The 16225-nt window shown below is 47.0% G+C and overlaps 1 protein-coding gene across 3 annotated transcripts in view; it reads right to left on the bottom strand.

Moving 5' to 3' along the window:
* LOC129716479 (protein BCAP-like) overlaps positions 1-16225 on the bottom strand; it is a 64715-nt gene that overhangs the window by 5374 nt on the left and 43116 nt on the right. For 2 of the 3 annotated variants that reach the window (XM_055666344.1, XM_055666343.1), the window contains exons 14-17: positions 15087-15203; positions 13898-13981; positions 8473-8573; positions 712-874 (exon numbers count right to left, since the gene is read on the bottom strand). In XM_055666344.1, the coding sequence (XP_055522319.1) occupies positions 712-874; positions 8473-8573; positions 13898-13981; positions 15087-15203 (465 nt within the window). The remainder of the gene's footprint in view (positions 1-711; positions 875-8472; positions 8574-13897; positions 13982-15086; positions 15204-16225) is intronic. The other variant, XM_055666345.1, reaches the window with a different exon arrangement.

Raw genomic sequence — 16225 nt, forward strand, 5'->3', positions numbered from 1 at the left:
CTCAGTATCCTGTACCTGCCTTCTCTCCATGCCCCCTGATCCCTTTAGCCACAAGGGTCACATCTAACTCCCTCTTAAATATAGCCAATGAACTGGCCTCAACTACCTTCTGTGGCAGAGAATTCCACAGATTTACTCCAGCATTTTGTGCTCTTTCTATTTGTACTTTACTTGTATGGTATGTTATTTGTCACATGTTCCGGGGTACAAGCAAAATTCATTTTCAGTTTAGTTTAGTTTAGAGATACAGCGCGGACACAGGCCCTTCGGCCCACCGACATCGCGCTGACCAGCGATCCCCGAACATTAACACTATCCTACACACTAGGGGCAGTTTTACAATTATACCAAGCCAATTAGTTCAAGTTCAAGGTTACATTTATTGTCACATGCACCAATTGGTACAGTGAAATTTGAGTTACCATACAGCCACGCGAATAAAAAGAACACAGTACACAATTGAATTTAACATAAACATCCATCACAGCGCAATCAACGTTTCTCACTGTGATGGAAGGCAATACAGTTCAGTCATCTTCCTCTGTGTGGCCTGTATGTCTTTGGAGTGTGGGAGGTAACCGGAGAATGTACAAACTCTAAACCTATTCAATACAGTTCAGTACAGGTATCACTATACACAACATTGTGCATGACAGAGTCCGAGACAAAGATGAATGTTCGCCAGAGAGGGTATGTTCGCCAAGTTTGTACCTTTTTACTGACGTCCTGCAATGCAGCTTCCAGCTGCCGACTCAACGCCGCAGACTCCATGGACCGTGTTTGCAGTTGGCCGTTGCTCAGTGAAACCTCTTCTTCTCGTTTCACTATTGTCTCGGTCAGCTCTTGGTTTTGTATGTCAACCTCCTTTAGTTTCCTTAGGTCAATAACAATCAAAATTCTTTGGTAGACTCAAATAAGACAAGCAGGGCTGTCTAAATGCAGTTGCATGCAGTTCCGAGCAAAGCCAGAGGAGGTTTACGAGAACGATCATGGGGGTGTCAAGTTTGGAAAAGGGGAAGTACAATGGGATCTGGGAGTCTTGGTTCATCAGTCACTGAAAGTAAGCGTGCAGGTACAGCAGGCAGTGAAGAAAGCGAATGGCATGTTGACTTTCATAACATGAGGGGTTGAGTATAGGAGCAAAGAGGTCCTTCTGCAGTTGTACAGGGCCCTAGTGAGACCACGCCTGGAGTATTGTGTGCAGTTTTGGTCTCCAAACTTGAGGAAGGACATTCTTGCTGTTGAGGGAGTGCAGCGTAGGTTCACAAGGTTAATTCCCGGGATGGCGGGACTGTCAAATGTTGATAGATTGGAGCGGCTGGGCTTGTACTCTCTGGAATTTAGGATGAGAGGGGATCTTATTGAAACATATAGGATTTTACTTCGGAGTCACGTGAGTGACTACGTGAAGAACCCACCCAGCGCGCAGGCGCGGCATTACGTCAGCAGTGCAACAGCGGCAGCAGCTGGAGCCAGGCTCTCCAGCTGCAGCATAAAGACGAGACCTCAGGTAAGTGCCTTTTTTGTTTCAGAGTCGCGCTGGAGAGAATAATGGCCTCTCGCAAGCGACCAGCCAGGAGGACTGCCTGCCCTACTCCACCCGAGGACGGGTCCATAGCGGGACGGCAGCCTCTCGCAGCGGAGGAGCTTTTTCAACGCTCCCGCTCACCCGACACCGAGCCGCCCCCAGTGCTGCAAATCTCGACGCCCCGCACAGGGAGGAAGGCGACACAGAAAACCGACCGGCCGGTGTCCTCCGATGATTCGGAGGAACGGGAACACTCTCCCCCACCGAAAAGGGGAGACGTTCGGATGAGCTGCATGAGGCAGCTCCTCGAACGTATGATTAATGAGGAGATGCGGCATCTCCCAGGAGGACGGGCTTTGGCCTCCTCCTCTCCACACCCTTCTGTACCCTCTATATTCGAGGGCAGTAAGGGAGGCCAGGACTGGGCTGGCCTATCCCAAGGGCAGGCGGAGGATATCGTCAGCATGCCGGGCGTGCCGGAAGAAGAGCTACTGGGTGTAGTGGGCCGATATGCGGCACCACCAACAACTGGGATGGTGTTGCCACCCAGAATGGCGGCAACTATAAACAGGCTGTCCAACAACCCGCTGCAGGACAAGGCTGTCCAGCAGGCCCTTGACAACTACATCGCGCCCGAAAATTGCGAGGCGCTGAAGGTCAAGACGGTAAATGGGCAGATCTGGAACCAGCTGGGGCAGCACATAAGGGCTCAGGAGGTAAAAATGCAGCGAGTCCTGAAGCTACACTCAGCAGCCGTCACCGCCTTTGCTCGGTCAGTTGGGGAGGAAGACCTGACCATACCCCAGCAAGATGCCCTCGCACTGATGTGCGGCACCACGTACGAGCTAAACAACCTACGGCGGGACAACATCAGGCCTGCCCTCAACCCAACATATGCGGGCCTCTGTAAAGCTCCAGCGCCCGAACGACAGGCGCTGCTATTTGGTGCGGATCTGCCCAAAAGGCTCAAGGAGTTGGAAGAGGCGGCAAAACCAGTAGGCCTCATGAGGGCAGGGCCAGGACCGAGCAGGGCGAAGACACCCAGTTGGCCGCACGCCTCGGCAGCCACCAGCAGATACCGAGCTGGTGAAAGCCTGGTGACCGCCTCCCACTACCCCCAGTGCTCTTTTTTAGAGCGGGGCCCAGGGCGGAGCCGTGGGAAGATGCGCCGCCCCACCGCAGCACCAACACGGACAACCTTGGGCCAGACCCACCGGAAACGACCCCACAAGTGAACATGGAGGTAGGTGGGTCTGGTTCCTGTCAACATACACAGACAAAGGGTGTAGTATTAACAGGGGGACGTTTGAGGTTCTTCAAGCATGTTTGGTGCTCCCTTACTAACAATCAGTTTATACTCAACAGTATTAGTGGATACAAGATTGAATTCAAACCAGGCGTAGAACCGCCAGTTCAGCACATGCCCCAAAGGGTGTTCCTTCCCTCGGCAGTTGAGAAGGTAGAAGGACAAGCTGAACTTGATCGGCTCGTGGCTAAAGGCATCATAGAAATGACCACACACGAGCCGCAAGAATTTGTATCAAATATTTTTCTCAAAACTAAAAAAGATGGTGGATGTCGCATTATTATTGACCTGACATCACTTAATCAGTCTGTTGAGTATCAACATTTCAAAATGGAGACATTTGTCACTGCCAGACAACTGATCTCCAAGGGATACTACATGGCAAGCATAGATATCAAAGATGCTTACTATTTGGTACCCATTCATAAAGATTACTTTAAATATCTGAAATTTATCTGGAGGGGCCAGCTATGGCAGTACCGAGCTTTGCCCAATGGTTTAACGACAGCTCCCAGACTATTTACGAAAATTCTTAAAGTGGCCATGAAGAAATTGAGAGAATTAAAACATTTAGTAGTGGCCTATCTGGACGATGTTCTCATATTAGGAAGAACACGGGATCAAGCTGTCGCAGGAGTGTTAGCCACTAAACAACTCCTTGAAACTTTGGGTTTTATCCTCCACCCAGATAAATCAATATTGGAGCCTACTACTAACATGGATTACTTAGGCTTCACTATTGACACGATTCACATGACTGTCACTCTGCCCAGAAACAAAACAGTTTCACTTATTGAAGCTTGTAGCCATTTAATTGCCACACCGCAACCTAGAATACGGCATGTAGCCAGAGTTATTGGCTCTATAGTAGCAGCATTTCCGGCTGCCCAACATGGGCCCTTGCATTATCAAAATCTCCAAAGAGCAAGGACTCATGCATTACGCCTTCATAGGGGGCATTATGATCGCAAAATGGATTTACCCGCTGAAGCCAAATTAGAACTTCAGTGGTGGGTTGACAATATTTGGCACAGTCACAGTCCTATCACCGTAACCAATCCTAACATAACCATTGCAACGGATGCCAGTGCTTTAGGCTGGGGAGCTACTAACTCCAAAGACAGCACAGGTGGCAGATGGACTAATTCAGAGGCATCGCTACTACACTCACTGGGCATTAACTTTTTGGAAATGCTCGCCGCCTTTTATGGGCTAAAAGCATATGCATCTGGTATGCGACACGTGCATGTTAGAATTATGATCGACAACACTACGGCAGTATCTTATATCCAGCACATGGGTGGCATTAAATCAGTATCATGCGACAAATTAACTGCTATAATCTGGCAATGGTGTGTCGAGAGACATATTTGGCTATCAGCTGCCTATTTACCAGGCAAGCTAAATTTAGTGGCGGACACCAGGTCACGAAAATTCAACGACAACATCGAATGGATGTTGGACCCAAAATCATTTGCTAAAATTATCAAGCAATATGGTACGCCAGATATAGATTTGTTTGCGTCTAGGTTAAATCACCAACTACCCATGTATGTGGCCTGGGAACCAGACCCAGAGGCAGCAGCGGTAGATGCCTTCACGCTGGACTGGGGAAATTTCTTTTTCTATGCTTTCCCTCCCTTCTGCCTCATCAGTCGGGTACTCCAGAAAATTCAGGCAGACTCAGCCTCTGGCATTCTGGTCGTGCCCGACTGGCCTACCCAACCATGGTTCCCAATGTTCCACGACATGGTGGTAGAGACACCAATGGTCCTTCAACACCACCCCCAATTATTGACTCACCCGGTAACTGGCATTAGCCATCCATGCCACCAAAAATTGAAACTCCTGGTTTCCAGATTTTGAACAGGCCTTACCGGGGATTGGGGTTATCAGACAGAACAATCACCACCATGTCGGCATCCCTGCGAGTTTCCACCAAGAAACAGTACCTGACCTTCATCAGGAAATGGGAACAGTACTGTCTGGACGCAGGGACATCCTACACGACGACTTCGATCTCGGATGTGCTGGAGTTCCTGGCCCACCTGCACCATGATCTCAAGATGAGCTACAGTGCCATCAACACGGCTCGGAGCGCACTGTCCGCATATCTAATGCCGATAGAACAGCATAGTGTGGGATCCCACCCTCTAGTCATCAGACTCCTTAAGGGGATCTTTAATACCAAACCCCCTACGCCTAGATACACTCACATGTGGGATGTGAGTGTAGTTCTCACACACCTTCGAGGTTGGCCTCCGGTGGGATCCCTGAGCCTGGAACAGGCCACTTACAAAACCCTCATGCTCATGGCGCTTGTCTCAGCTCAAAGGGTCCAGTCGCTCCATCAGCTTAATCTAAACTACATGGTGACCACCCCAGATACCATTACTTTCACTATGCCGGGGTTGGTAAAACAAAGTAGACCAGGTACATCAAACTCCCCGATGATCTTCTGGGCTTACCCTCCAGAACCTAGGCTGTGTGTGGTGACCCACCTTCAACATTATCTAGACACTACCCAAACGCTAAGAGGGAGAGAGAAAGCCTTATGGGTTAGCCACAGGAAGCCTTTTGGACGGGTAACCAGCCAAACATTATCCAGATGGTTGAAACAGGTCCTCAGCATGGCAGGGATTAACACTAATGTTTTTAAATCCCATTCAACCAGGGCAGCGTCCACCTCAGCGGCGGATAGGATGCAGGTTCCCCTCGACCACATCCTCAGAGCAGCGGGATGGTCAAGGGAATCGACATTCCAACGATTTTACAACAAACCGCTGATGGAACAGGAACAGGACGTCTTTGCGGATACTGTTTTACAAACCGCAAAGTTATGATTTAAAGCCCATGGGAGCTATTTTGTTTTTGTTATAGTTAATAAATATTTCTTTTATAACTAAACAAACTTGTTGGTCTCTAGCTACCACTTCCTCCCTCGATGACCTTTCGGCAGTGAGTGATATAACTGTTACACGGTTTGAAATCACAGACCTTTGAAGTCTTCACGTAGTCACTCACGTGACTCCGAAGTAAAATAGTAAGATTAAACGAGTACTTACCAGTACGAAGTTTGATCTGTATTTTATGAGGAGTTACGATGAGGGATTACGTGCCCTCCGCTCCCACCCTCATTATATAGATCAAATTCGGACTAATGTCTCGTTGGTCTTCACTATCTTTACTTCAACTAGTGTCTATCTGTGATTCCACACCGCTGCTTGGAAGTATGCCGCGCCTGCGCGCTGGGTGGGTTCTTCACGTAATCCCTCATCGTAACTCCTCATAAAATACAGATCAAACTTCGTACTGGTAAGTACTCGTTTAATCTTACTATTATTAAGGGTGTGGACATACTAGAGGCAGGAAATATGTTCCTAATGTTGGGGGAGTCCAGAACTAGGGGCCATAGTTTAAGATTAAGTGGCAAGTCAGATGAGGAAAAACTTTTTTACACAGAGTTGTGAGTGTGTGGAATTCTCTGCCTCAAGAGGGCAGTGGAGGCCAGTTCTCTGGATGTTTTCAAGAGAGAGTAAGATAGAGCTCTTAGGGATAGTGGAGTTAAGGGATATGGGGAGAAGGCAGGAACGGGGTACTGATTGTGGATGATCAGCCATGATCACATTGAATGGCGGTGCTGGCCTAGTCCTGCACCTATTGTCTATTGACTCGGTTAACGTATGAGGAGCGTTTGATGGTTCTACGCCTTTACTCGCTGCAGTTCATAAGGTCGATGGGGGGGATCTCATTGAAACCTACCAAATAATGATAGGCCCAGGTGGAGAGGCGGTTTCCAGTAATGGGAGAGTCTAGGACTAGAGGGCACAGCCTCAGAATAAAAGAACATACCTCTGGTTCTTCAGAGATGGGGAGGAATTTTAGCTAGAGTGTGGTGAATCTGTGGAGTTCATTGACACCAACGGCTGTGGATGCCAAGACATTAGGTACTTTTCAAGTGATGGTTGGTAAGTTCTTGATTATTAAGGGTGGCAAAGATAACGGGGACAAGGCAGAAGAATGGGGTTGGGCAGGAAAGGTGATGATGGAATGGTGGACAAATGTTTTCATTCTGCTCCTATGTCTTATGGTCTTATCGTATCTGCCTCCATCACCACCCCTGGCAACGATTTCCATGCCCCTTCCAAATACAGGTAAATCCAATTCCCAAGAATCCTCTCCTATACTTCTCCAACGTGGGCGTGAAACTCAGCTGCCTGGAATTTCCAGTATTTTCCCAGTTTCCCGTCTTACACAAAGGAACAGCGCTAAGATTATAAAGATCTTCCTCAAAGCCCCAGCTATTTCCTCTCTCAATAACCGGGGATAGATCCCATCAGGCTCTGAAGATTGTGTAGGAAGGAACTGCAGATGCTGGTTTACACCGAAGATAGACACAATGCTGGAGTAACTCAGCGGGACAGGCTGCATCTCTGGGGCGAAGGAATCGAGTCGAGACCGTCTGAAACATCACCCATTCTTTCTCTCCAGAGATGCTGCCTGTCCCGCTGAGTTACTCCAGCATTGTGTCTATCTTCGGTGTAAACCAGCATCTGCATCCTTCATGTACCCAATTTGGGGGTCACGAGCATGCAAGACCACCTGTCCAAACTTTTAAGTCAACACCAGATGCGCTTCATCAAGTGCCCAGGATAGAATGCAGCCCAGTGGAGCAAGTGGTAGAGCCACTGCCTCACAGCGCCAGAGACCCGGGTTCGATCCTGACTACGGGCGCTGTCTGTGTGGAGTTTGCGTGTTCTCCCCGTGACCGCGTGGGTTCCCTCCAAGTGCTCCGGTTTTCCCCCTGACATCCCAAAGATGTGCAATTAGTAGGTTAATTGGGCCGCTGTAAATTGCTAAACTCACCTGGATAGATGAGTGGTAGAACCCGAGGGGAAAATGGTGACAGGATGGAGGGAATAAGGTTGGATTTGATTCGTGGAGAATTAATTGTGAAGGGGGTTTATGGTCAGCATGGACTCGATGGGCTGAAGAGCCTATTTCCACGCTGCATCTCTCAATGACTCGATGCAATCCCGGATCACCAAGAGCGGGTTACGAGATAACATTACCCGCTTCACTGCAGAATTATATGTTACTTGTGGAGACATCCATAATGCCAAAGCTAGAAGGTATTTAGTTTAGTTTAAATATGCAGCATGGAAACAGGCTATTCGGCCCACCTCGTTCCCACTGACCATTGATCACCCGTGCACGCTAGTCCTGTGTTATCCCACTTTCTCACCCACTCCCTGCACACTTGGGACTATTTACAGAAGCCAACTTGATGGGCCGAAGGGCCTATTTACTTGCTGCATCACTCAATGATTGAATGCAATCCCAGAGCACCAAGAATGAGCTACTAGAGAATGCTACCTCTACCTGATCCCACTTTCACATCCTCTCCTCACGCACTCAGGGCAATTTACGGAGGGGGCAATTCACCTACAAACCCGCACGTCTTTGGGACGTGGGAGGAAACCGGAGCCACCCGAAGGAAACCCATGGGATCACAGGGAGACCGTGCAAACAGATAGCACCTGAGGTCGGGATTGAACCTGGGCGTCACTGTGAGGCCCACTTAGTCTGACGAGCTTACACAGTGAACAAAACTATCGGAAAACGGCGGAGCTGTTACCAAGAGAGAACATCCAAGGCCTTCTGTAACGTGTGCTTCTCTTCCCTCAAGGAGTCCAGTGTTTCCGAAGAGGATTTCCCGCTGTAGCTCTGGTAGCTGGACTGGAAGATGGCTACAGTTAGAGCACTTGTAAAATACAAGAGATTACCAATAAATAAACACCTACTAAAACGATAGCAAGTAACACCGCCAAACAAGGTGGATCGAGCACACAGAACAAACATGAAATAGAGTGCAAAGGGAGATTGCATTTGGAAAGCCAAGTAACTATGTTAATTCCACAATATTCAGCATGTTGTTTTTGGAAACTTGGAATGTGGCACAATAGCTGGTTGAGTTGCTGCCTCACAGCGCCAGAGACCAAGGTTCGATCCTGACTATGGGTGTTATCTGTGTGGAGTTTGCACATTGTCCCTGGGGCAACATCCCAAAGACGTGTGGGTTTGTAGGTCAATTGGCAACTGTAGAATTGCCCCTAGCGTGTAGGGAGTGGATGAGAAAGTGCGTAACATGGAACTAGCATTCTCTGCAATCTCACTCAGTTGCCAGGGAGTGCATTCAGTCATTGAGAGGTTCAGCATGGAAATAAGGTGTCTGGCCCATAGTCCATGCTCAACATCAACCCCCCACCCTCCAGACTAATTCAACACTAATCAAATCTATACAAGTGGCAATTTATTGTGGCGAATGGGTGTTCAATGTTCAGCAGGGACTCGGTGGGTCGAAGAGCCTGTTTCAATCAATCAATTCAATTAATTAACACTGCCCAATACTGGGGCGGCATGGTGACGCAGTGGTAGCATCTGAGAACCGCGTTTGATCCTGACTGCGGGTGCTATCTGCACGAAGTTTGCCCTTTCACCCTGTGATTAATGTGGGTTTTCCCTGGATGCTCTGGTTTCCTCCCACATTACAAAGACGTGCGTAGACACAAATTGCTGGAGTTACTCAGCGGATCAGGTAGCATCTCTGGAGAAAAAAGAATGGGAGGCATTTGGCAGGATGTTAGGTGAACTGGCTTCAGATAAATTGCCCCATAGTGTATAGGATAGAACTCGGTGGGCAGAAGGGCCTATTTCCACGCTAAAGTAAACCAAACGCAGGAATGTAGCAAAGTGCCATTTTTAAGACTCCAGAAAAAACCCTTGTACACAAGACAGTAGCGAGGAAATGCTGGGCAGAGGAGGGACTCGACTGAGTACAACGTGCTAACATCCATCCACCAAATAATGCCACCTGCATTAGCAAAGGCACCTTCACCAGTGCTTTGGACAAATCAAAGAGGCCTCGCTTGCGGTACAAAAGCTGTTCCTCACAGTCATGCAGCCTTTGTTCAACCTTTCTCAGCAGCTTGGGAAAGGCTCCCAATACCTTCAGGTGACCTTGCACTTCGCTCGTCACCTGCACCATGACGTCAGTGGTCGGCGAGGCGGAGAAAGGGGAGGTGGGGAAGGAAATAGGGGGACGGGAGGAGAGGTGCAGAGAGGTGGATGAAAAATAAGTTGTTCTTAAACGAGTGAACCAGCGAGAACAATTACAATGAAAGGATCGTCACAATGCAATGTTTTAAAATACATCTTCATGTTATAGTAGCAGAATTGGGCCATTCGGCCCGTCAATTTGGTTGCTGTTGATAAACCCTGGCCTCTTCCTTCTGAAACGCACAATCAAGGTCAACGGGAAACAGCTTTTAACGCCCACAATCAGCAAATTCTTGGACGTATTTGGAATTCAAGCGTTGTCTCTGGAGAGCAACACAGAGTTAGCATTTTAGATCAGTTCGTCTTGTACAAATTTTGATTAGAAAGGGCGGCACGGTGTCGCAGTGGTAGCGTTGCTGCCTCACAGTGCTCGAGACCCGGGTTCGATCCTGACCACGGGTGCTATCTGTAGGGAGTTTGTACGTTCTTGTGTTAAAGGTAGACCGGGGTCTCCAATGAGGTAGATGGTAGCTCAGGACTGCCCTTTCGTTGGTGATTTGATGGTTCAGTTGCCTGATAACGGTTTGGAAAAAAACTGCCCCAGAATCTGGAGGTGTGAGTTTTCATGGTTCTGTAACTTTTACCTGATGGGAGAGGGGAGAAGAGGGAGTGACTGGGGTGAGCCTGGTCCTTGATTGTGCTGCTGGCCTTGCCGAGACAGCGTGAAGTGTAGATGGTCAATGGAAGAGAGGGACGATGAGAGTAATACTGTTTTACGGTGCCATTTTCTGCAATGTTTTTCCAATGACAAAGATACTGTAACAGTATCTGCATAAAACACTGTTTTATGTCCAAGTCAATGGACATTTTTAAGGCGGAGATTGACAGAGTCTTGATTAGTATGGGTATCAGGGGTTATGGGGCATGTTGCAAAGGTGAAGCATGGCTCATTAACAATCCCCTTTAGACAATTATTTCCAATAGAATTAACCATCTTACGCAACAGCATGGCAAATCAGTTTGAATGCACCAATTTAAGGATGTTGCCAGGACTTGAGGCCCTAAACTATAGGGAGAGGTTGGACAGGCTTGGACTTTATTCCTTGGAGTGCAGGAGGATGTCATAGAGTCATACAGCGTAGAAATAGGCCCTTTGGCCCAACTGGCCCACACCGGCCAATGTCCCACCTACACTGGTCCCACCTGCCCGCGTTTAGACCATATCTCTCCAAGCCTATGCTATCCATGTACCTGTCTAACTGTTTCTTAAACGTTGCAATAGTCCCTGGCTCAACTACCTCCTCCGGCAGCTTGTTCCACACACCACCACCCTTTGTGTGAACAAAATTACCCCTCAGATTACTATTAAATCTTTTCCCCTTCACCTTAAGCCTATGTCCTCTGGTCCTCGATTCACCTACTCTGGGCAAGAGACTCTGTGCATCTACCCAATCTTTTTCTCTCATGATTTTATACACCTCTGTAAGATCTTATAGAGGGATGATCTTATAGAGGTGTATAAAATCACAAGGGGAATACATAGGATGAATACGCAGAGTAATTTACCCCGAGGTCAGGGGAATCAGGAACCAGAAGACATAGGTTTAATTGGAACCTGAAAGGCAACTTTTTCACACAGTGAGTGGTGGGTCCCAACCCAAAACATCCACTTTTCAGTTTAGTCTAGTCTATTGTCACGTGTACTAAGATCTGGTGAAAAGCTTCTATGTTATCTACTATCCAGTCAGCAAAAGGACTATACATGATTACTATCAAGTCGTCCACAGTGCAGGATCAAGTGTATAATGTTTAGTGCAAGACAAAGTCCAGTAGAGACTGATTAGTTGGAGAATTGACTGGGCAGCACGGTGGCGCATCGGTAGAGCTGCTGCCTTACAGCGTCAGAGACCCGGGTTCGATCTTGACTACGGGTGCTGTCTGTATGGAATTTGTATGTTCTCCCTGTGACCGCGTGGGTTTTCTCCGCGTGCTCCGGTTTCCTCCCACACTCCAAAGACATACAGGTTTGTTGGTTAATTGGCTTTGGTGAATTGTCCCTATTGTATAGGATAGTGCTAGTGTACGGTGTGATCGCTGGTCGATGTGGACCCAGTGGGCCGATGGGCCTGTTTCCAGGCTATATCTCTAAAGTCTAAAGTATTGAGATTGAGAAGTGATTAGTTAGTGTCAGGAATAATGCTGTTAAATAAAGATTTAAAATAGTGGAGTGATTGTAATGAGTGATAGCAGATCCACATCTGGGACCAACAGCACGCAATGCGTTGCCTGGCTTCAGCGCCATCTGATAGGCTTTTTTGCCTCCACGGATGTTGCCTGTGTGGGAAGGAACTGAAGATGCTGGTTTACACCAACTATGGACACAAAATGTTGGAGTAACTCAGCGGGACAGGCAGCATCTCTGGAGGAAAATAATAGTTGCCGTTTTGGGTCAAGACCCTTCTTCGGTGTTCTGTTTGTTATTTATGGACCTATTTATTGACCTCTCATCGTCATTGACACATGTACTGAGGTACAATAGACAATAGGTGCAGGAGTAGGCCATTGGCCCTTCGAGCCAGCACCGTCATTCAATGTGATCATGGCTGATCATCCAATCAGTACCCCGTTCCTGCCTTCTCCCCATATCCCTTGACTTCGCTGTCTTTAAGAGCCCTATCTAGCTCTCTCTTGAAAGTATACAGAGAACTGGCCTCCACCGCTCTCTGAGGCAGAGAATTCCAGACTCACAACTGAAAAAGTATTTCCTCATCTCCGTTCTAAATGGCTTACCCCTTATTCTTAAACTGTGGCCCCTGGTTCTGGACTCCCCCAACATAGGGAACATGTTACTGATGAAGAGCTTTTTTGTTATCTGCTATTCAGTCAACAAAAAATGATTATACATGATTACAATCAAGGCATCCACAGTGCAGGATCAAGGCTAGTACATGTAATCAGCTTTTTAAATGAGCCACTTCAATCGCACCCACTGCCTGGTTCCCTCAGCCCTGCTAATGCTTGTCTTGTTAACATCGCCATTCAATTTATTTTCGAACGTTGCTGTCAAATTCAATCCCTTAACCCGTTCAGAGAACAAATTCTGGAGAATAACAAATATTCACAAATTTTTAAGAAATTAAAGTGCAATCATAAAAAATTGTTTACTGATGCACTCAGGTCAAAAGACTCAGGGGCAGAATTAGGCCATTCAGCCCATCGAGTGCCCTTTGGCCATTTGATGATGGCCAATCTATATTTCTCAACCCCATTCTCCTGCCCCTCCCTTCAACAAGACCTTTGACACCCTTACTACTCGCAAGCCTATGTCTCTGCTTTAAAAATAGCCATTATCTTGGCCTCCGCAGCTATCTGTTGCAATTAATTCCACAGATTCACCCCCCTTTGTCTAAAGAAATTCCTCCTCATCTCCATCCTAATGCTATGCTCTTTTATTCTGAGGCTTTGCCACTCTCGTCCTAACCTCTCCCACTGCTGGAAACATCCTCTCATAATCCACTCTATCTAAGCCTTTCATTATTCGGTAGATTTCAATGAGATCCCCCTCATCCTTCTAAACTCCAGTGACTACAGGCCTAGAGCCCTCAAACATTCCGCATACATTAACCCAATCATCCCCGTAATCTTCCTCTGGGCCCTCTCCAACGCCAGCACATCCTTCCGCAGATATGGGGCCCAAAACTGCTCACAATATCTCAAATGTTGATAAGTTCATATGTGATAGGAGTAGAATTGGGCCGTTCGGCCCATCCAGTCTACCGCCATTCAACCAATGCTGGTCCATCGCTCCCTCCTAGCACCTTATAAAGCCTCAACACCACACAGTGTTCTGGAATAGATGTTTGAGTCATTCATGAAGAGCATTTGAGACATTTCCTGTGTCCACTGGCCCTGTAAAGTGTAAGAGAAGACCCAATAACCTCATTTGAATCTGAATATTAAAGGAAAATTACACCTTTAAATTCAAGATGCAGTTGATGACTTACTTTTTCTGTATCTCCCATATCTCTTATCCACATACTTTCTACTGCAGCCTTTTCAAGATCAGCCTTCAATTCATCGGCTGATGCCTATAAGAACAGGATCTAATGTTGGTAGTGACAAATATAACTATTGTGACATATATACTTATGTCCAATAACCTTCTGTAGGTCTCCACAACACTACTGATTGACAAATGCAAGTTTCAAACCATATTCTATATTTAATACACTGCTCCTGGAAGAACAAAACTACTAGAATAAATAATTAATAGAATAAATAATAATAACTACGAGAATAAATAATGAAGAACATGATTCACATTCTGAGACAAAGTGCTGGAGTAACTCAGCAGGTCAGGCAGCATCTTTGGAGGAGATAGATATGGAACGTTTTGGATTGGGACTCTTCTTCGGACTCATCCCTGGAACCTATCCCCGCTTTCCAGAGATGCTGTCAGTCCCGCTGGGTTACTCCAGCAATTTGTGCCCTTTTTTCAAAACCAGCCGCTGCAGTTCCTTTCTCCGCCATTCTTGATATGACCCAAGCTCAAAGTACAACTGACCAATCAGACCAAGCCGTTTACATTTGGATATAGTTTAACACTTGCAAAAAGTTAAACTGAATATCAAAATTCAGCTATATTTTCTCATGCACGCAAGAGTTTCCTGATTTTCTTTTGTTGGTCAAGCTAGGCAACTTTCACCTGGATCCATGACAACTTTGCAAGGTGTAGGAAGGAACTGTAGATGCTGGTTTACACAGTAGACACAACATACTGGAGTAACTCAGTGGGACAGGCAACATCTCTGGATAGAAAGAATGGGTGACATTTCGGTTCGAGACCCTTCTCCCTGGACCCAAAACGTCACCCAATTCCTTCTCTCCCAAGATGCTGCCTGTCCCGCTGAGTTACTCCAGAATTTTGTGCCTATCCTCGGCGTAAACCAGCATCTACTGTTCTTTCCTATACATGCAAGAAGTCACTTCAGCCTGCAGTTCAGATTGAAGTCTGAAGAAGGGTCTTGACACGAAACGTCACCCATTCCTTCTCTACAGAGATGCTGCCTGTCCTGCTGAGTTACTCCAGCATTTTATGACGACTTTACAATGTTTATCTTCTGAGCTTTAAGAAATTTCCTCATTCCAGCTGCCTCATAAACAGCTGGGTTTGGCTGGATAAATGTTTAATACCCGAGTTTCGTATTGCACAACAGCCTCCTCCAGTTGTTTGGCTTTGGCTTTGGCTTGGAGCTGCATCAGTTCTGTTGCTGTTATTACTGCTCTCTCTTCCAAAGCTGTTAGCGAGGCCTGTGAATGACAACATCATCACATCATTTTCGGGTTTCTGTATTCTCACAGCCACTGTGACAGGTTAGTGACTGAATTAAAAATATAGTGGAGACCTCTATTCAAATAAGAACAACGGTCCTGACCCGAAATGTTACCTATCAATTTTTTTCCAGAGATGCAGCCTGACCCGCTGAGCTACTCCAGAACTTTGTGTCTACCTTTTTGGTTTAGTTTAGAAATGCAATCCGGAAACAGGCCCTTTGGCCCACTGAGTCCGCACCGACCAGCGATTCCCACGCATTAACACTAACCCACACACACTAGGGACAATTTACATTTATACCTAGCCAACGGGTGTCGAGGGTTATGGGGAAAAGGCAGGAAAATGACATTAGGAGGCTGAGATCTGTCATGATTGAATGGCGGAGTGGACTCGATGAGCCGAATGGCCTAATTCTACTCCTATAACTTGTGAACTTGAGCATTAACCTTCAAAACTGTCTTTGGAGTGTGGCAGGAAACTGAAGGTCTCGGAGAAAACCCAAGCGGTCACGGGGAGGCCGTAAAACTCCGTATAAACACGCACCAGTTGTTGGGATCGAACACGGATTTCAGGCGCTGCAGGCACTGTAAGGCAACAACTCTACTGCTGCGCCACTGTGCCGCCTCTGACACATATTCCTGACTTCATGTTGAGGATCATTTCTTTGCGGGGGAGAAAGTCACATACAGGTCTCTGCAGTGTAAAATGTTCTGGCTAAGAGAACAGTAAATCAGTGGCTAATTGGCTTCGGTAAAATTGTAAATTGCTCATTGTGCGTGAAGGATTGCGTTAGTGTATGGAGGATCGCTGGTCGGTGGGCTGAACTGTATCTTTAAATGTACCTAAAAGTATTTATCCCAGGGGTAAGGGAAGCTAAAAGTTAGAGAATCTCATATCACAGAAAAGAGCTCCTTCAGCCCATCTTATTCATGGTGTTTATGATGCCAATCCCATGTACCCGCATGAGACCCATAAACCTCTACTTCTTTCCTCGTGG

This window comes from Leucoraja erinacea, unplaced genomic scaffold (genome assembly GCF_028641065.1).
Source record: "Leucoraja erinacea ecotype New England unplaced genomic scaffold, Leri_hhj_1 Leri_243S, whole genome shotgun sequence".
NCBI lineage: Eukaryota > Metazoa > Chordata > Chondrichthyes > Rajiformes > Rajidae > Leucoraja > Leucoraja erinaceus.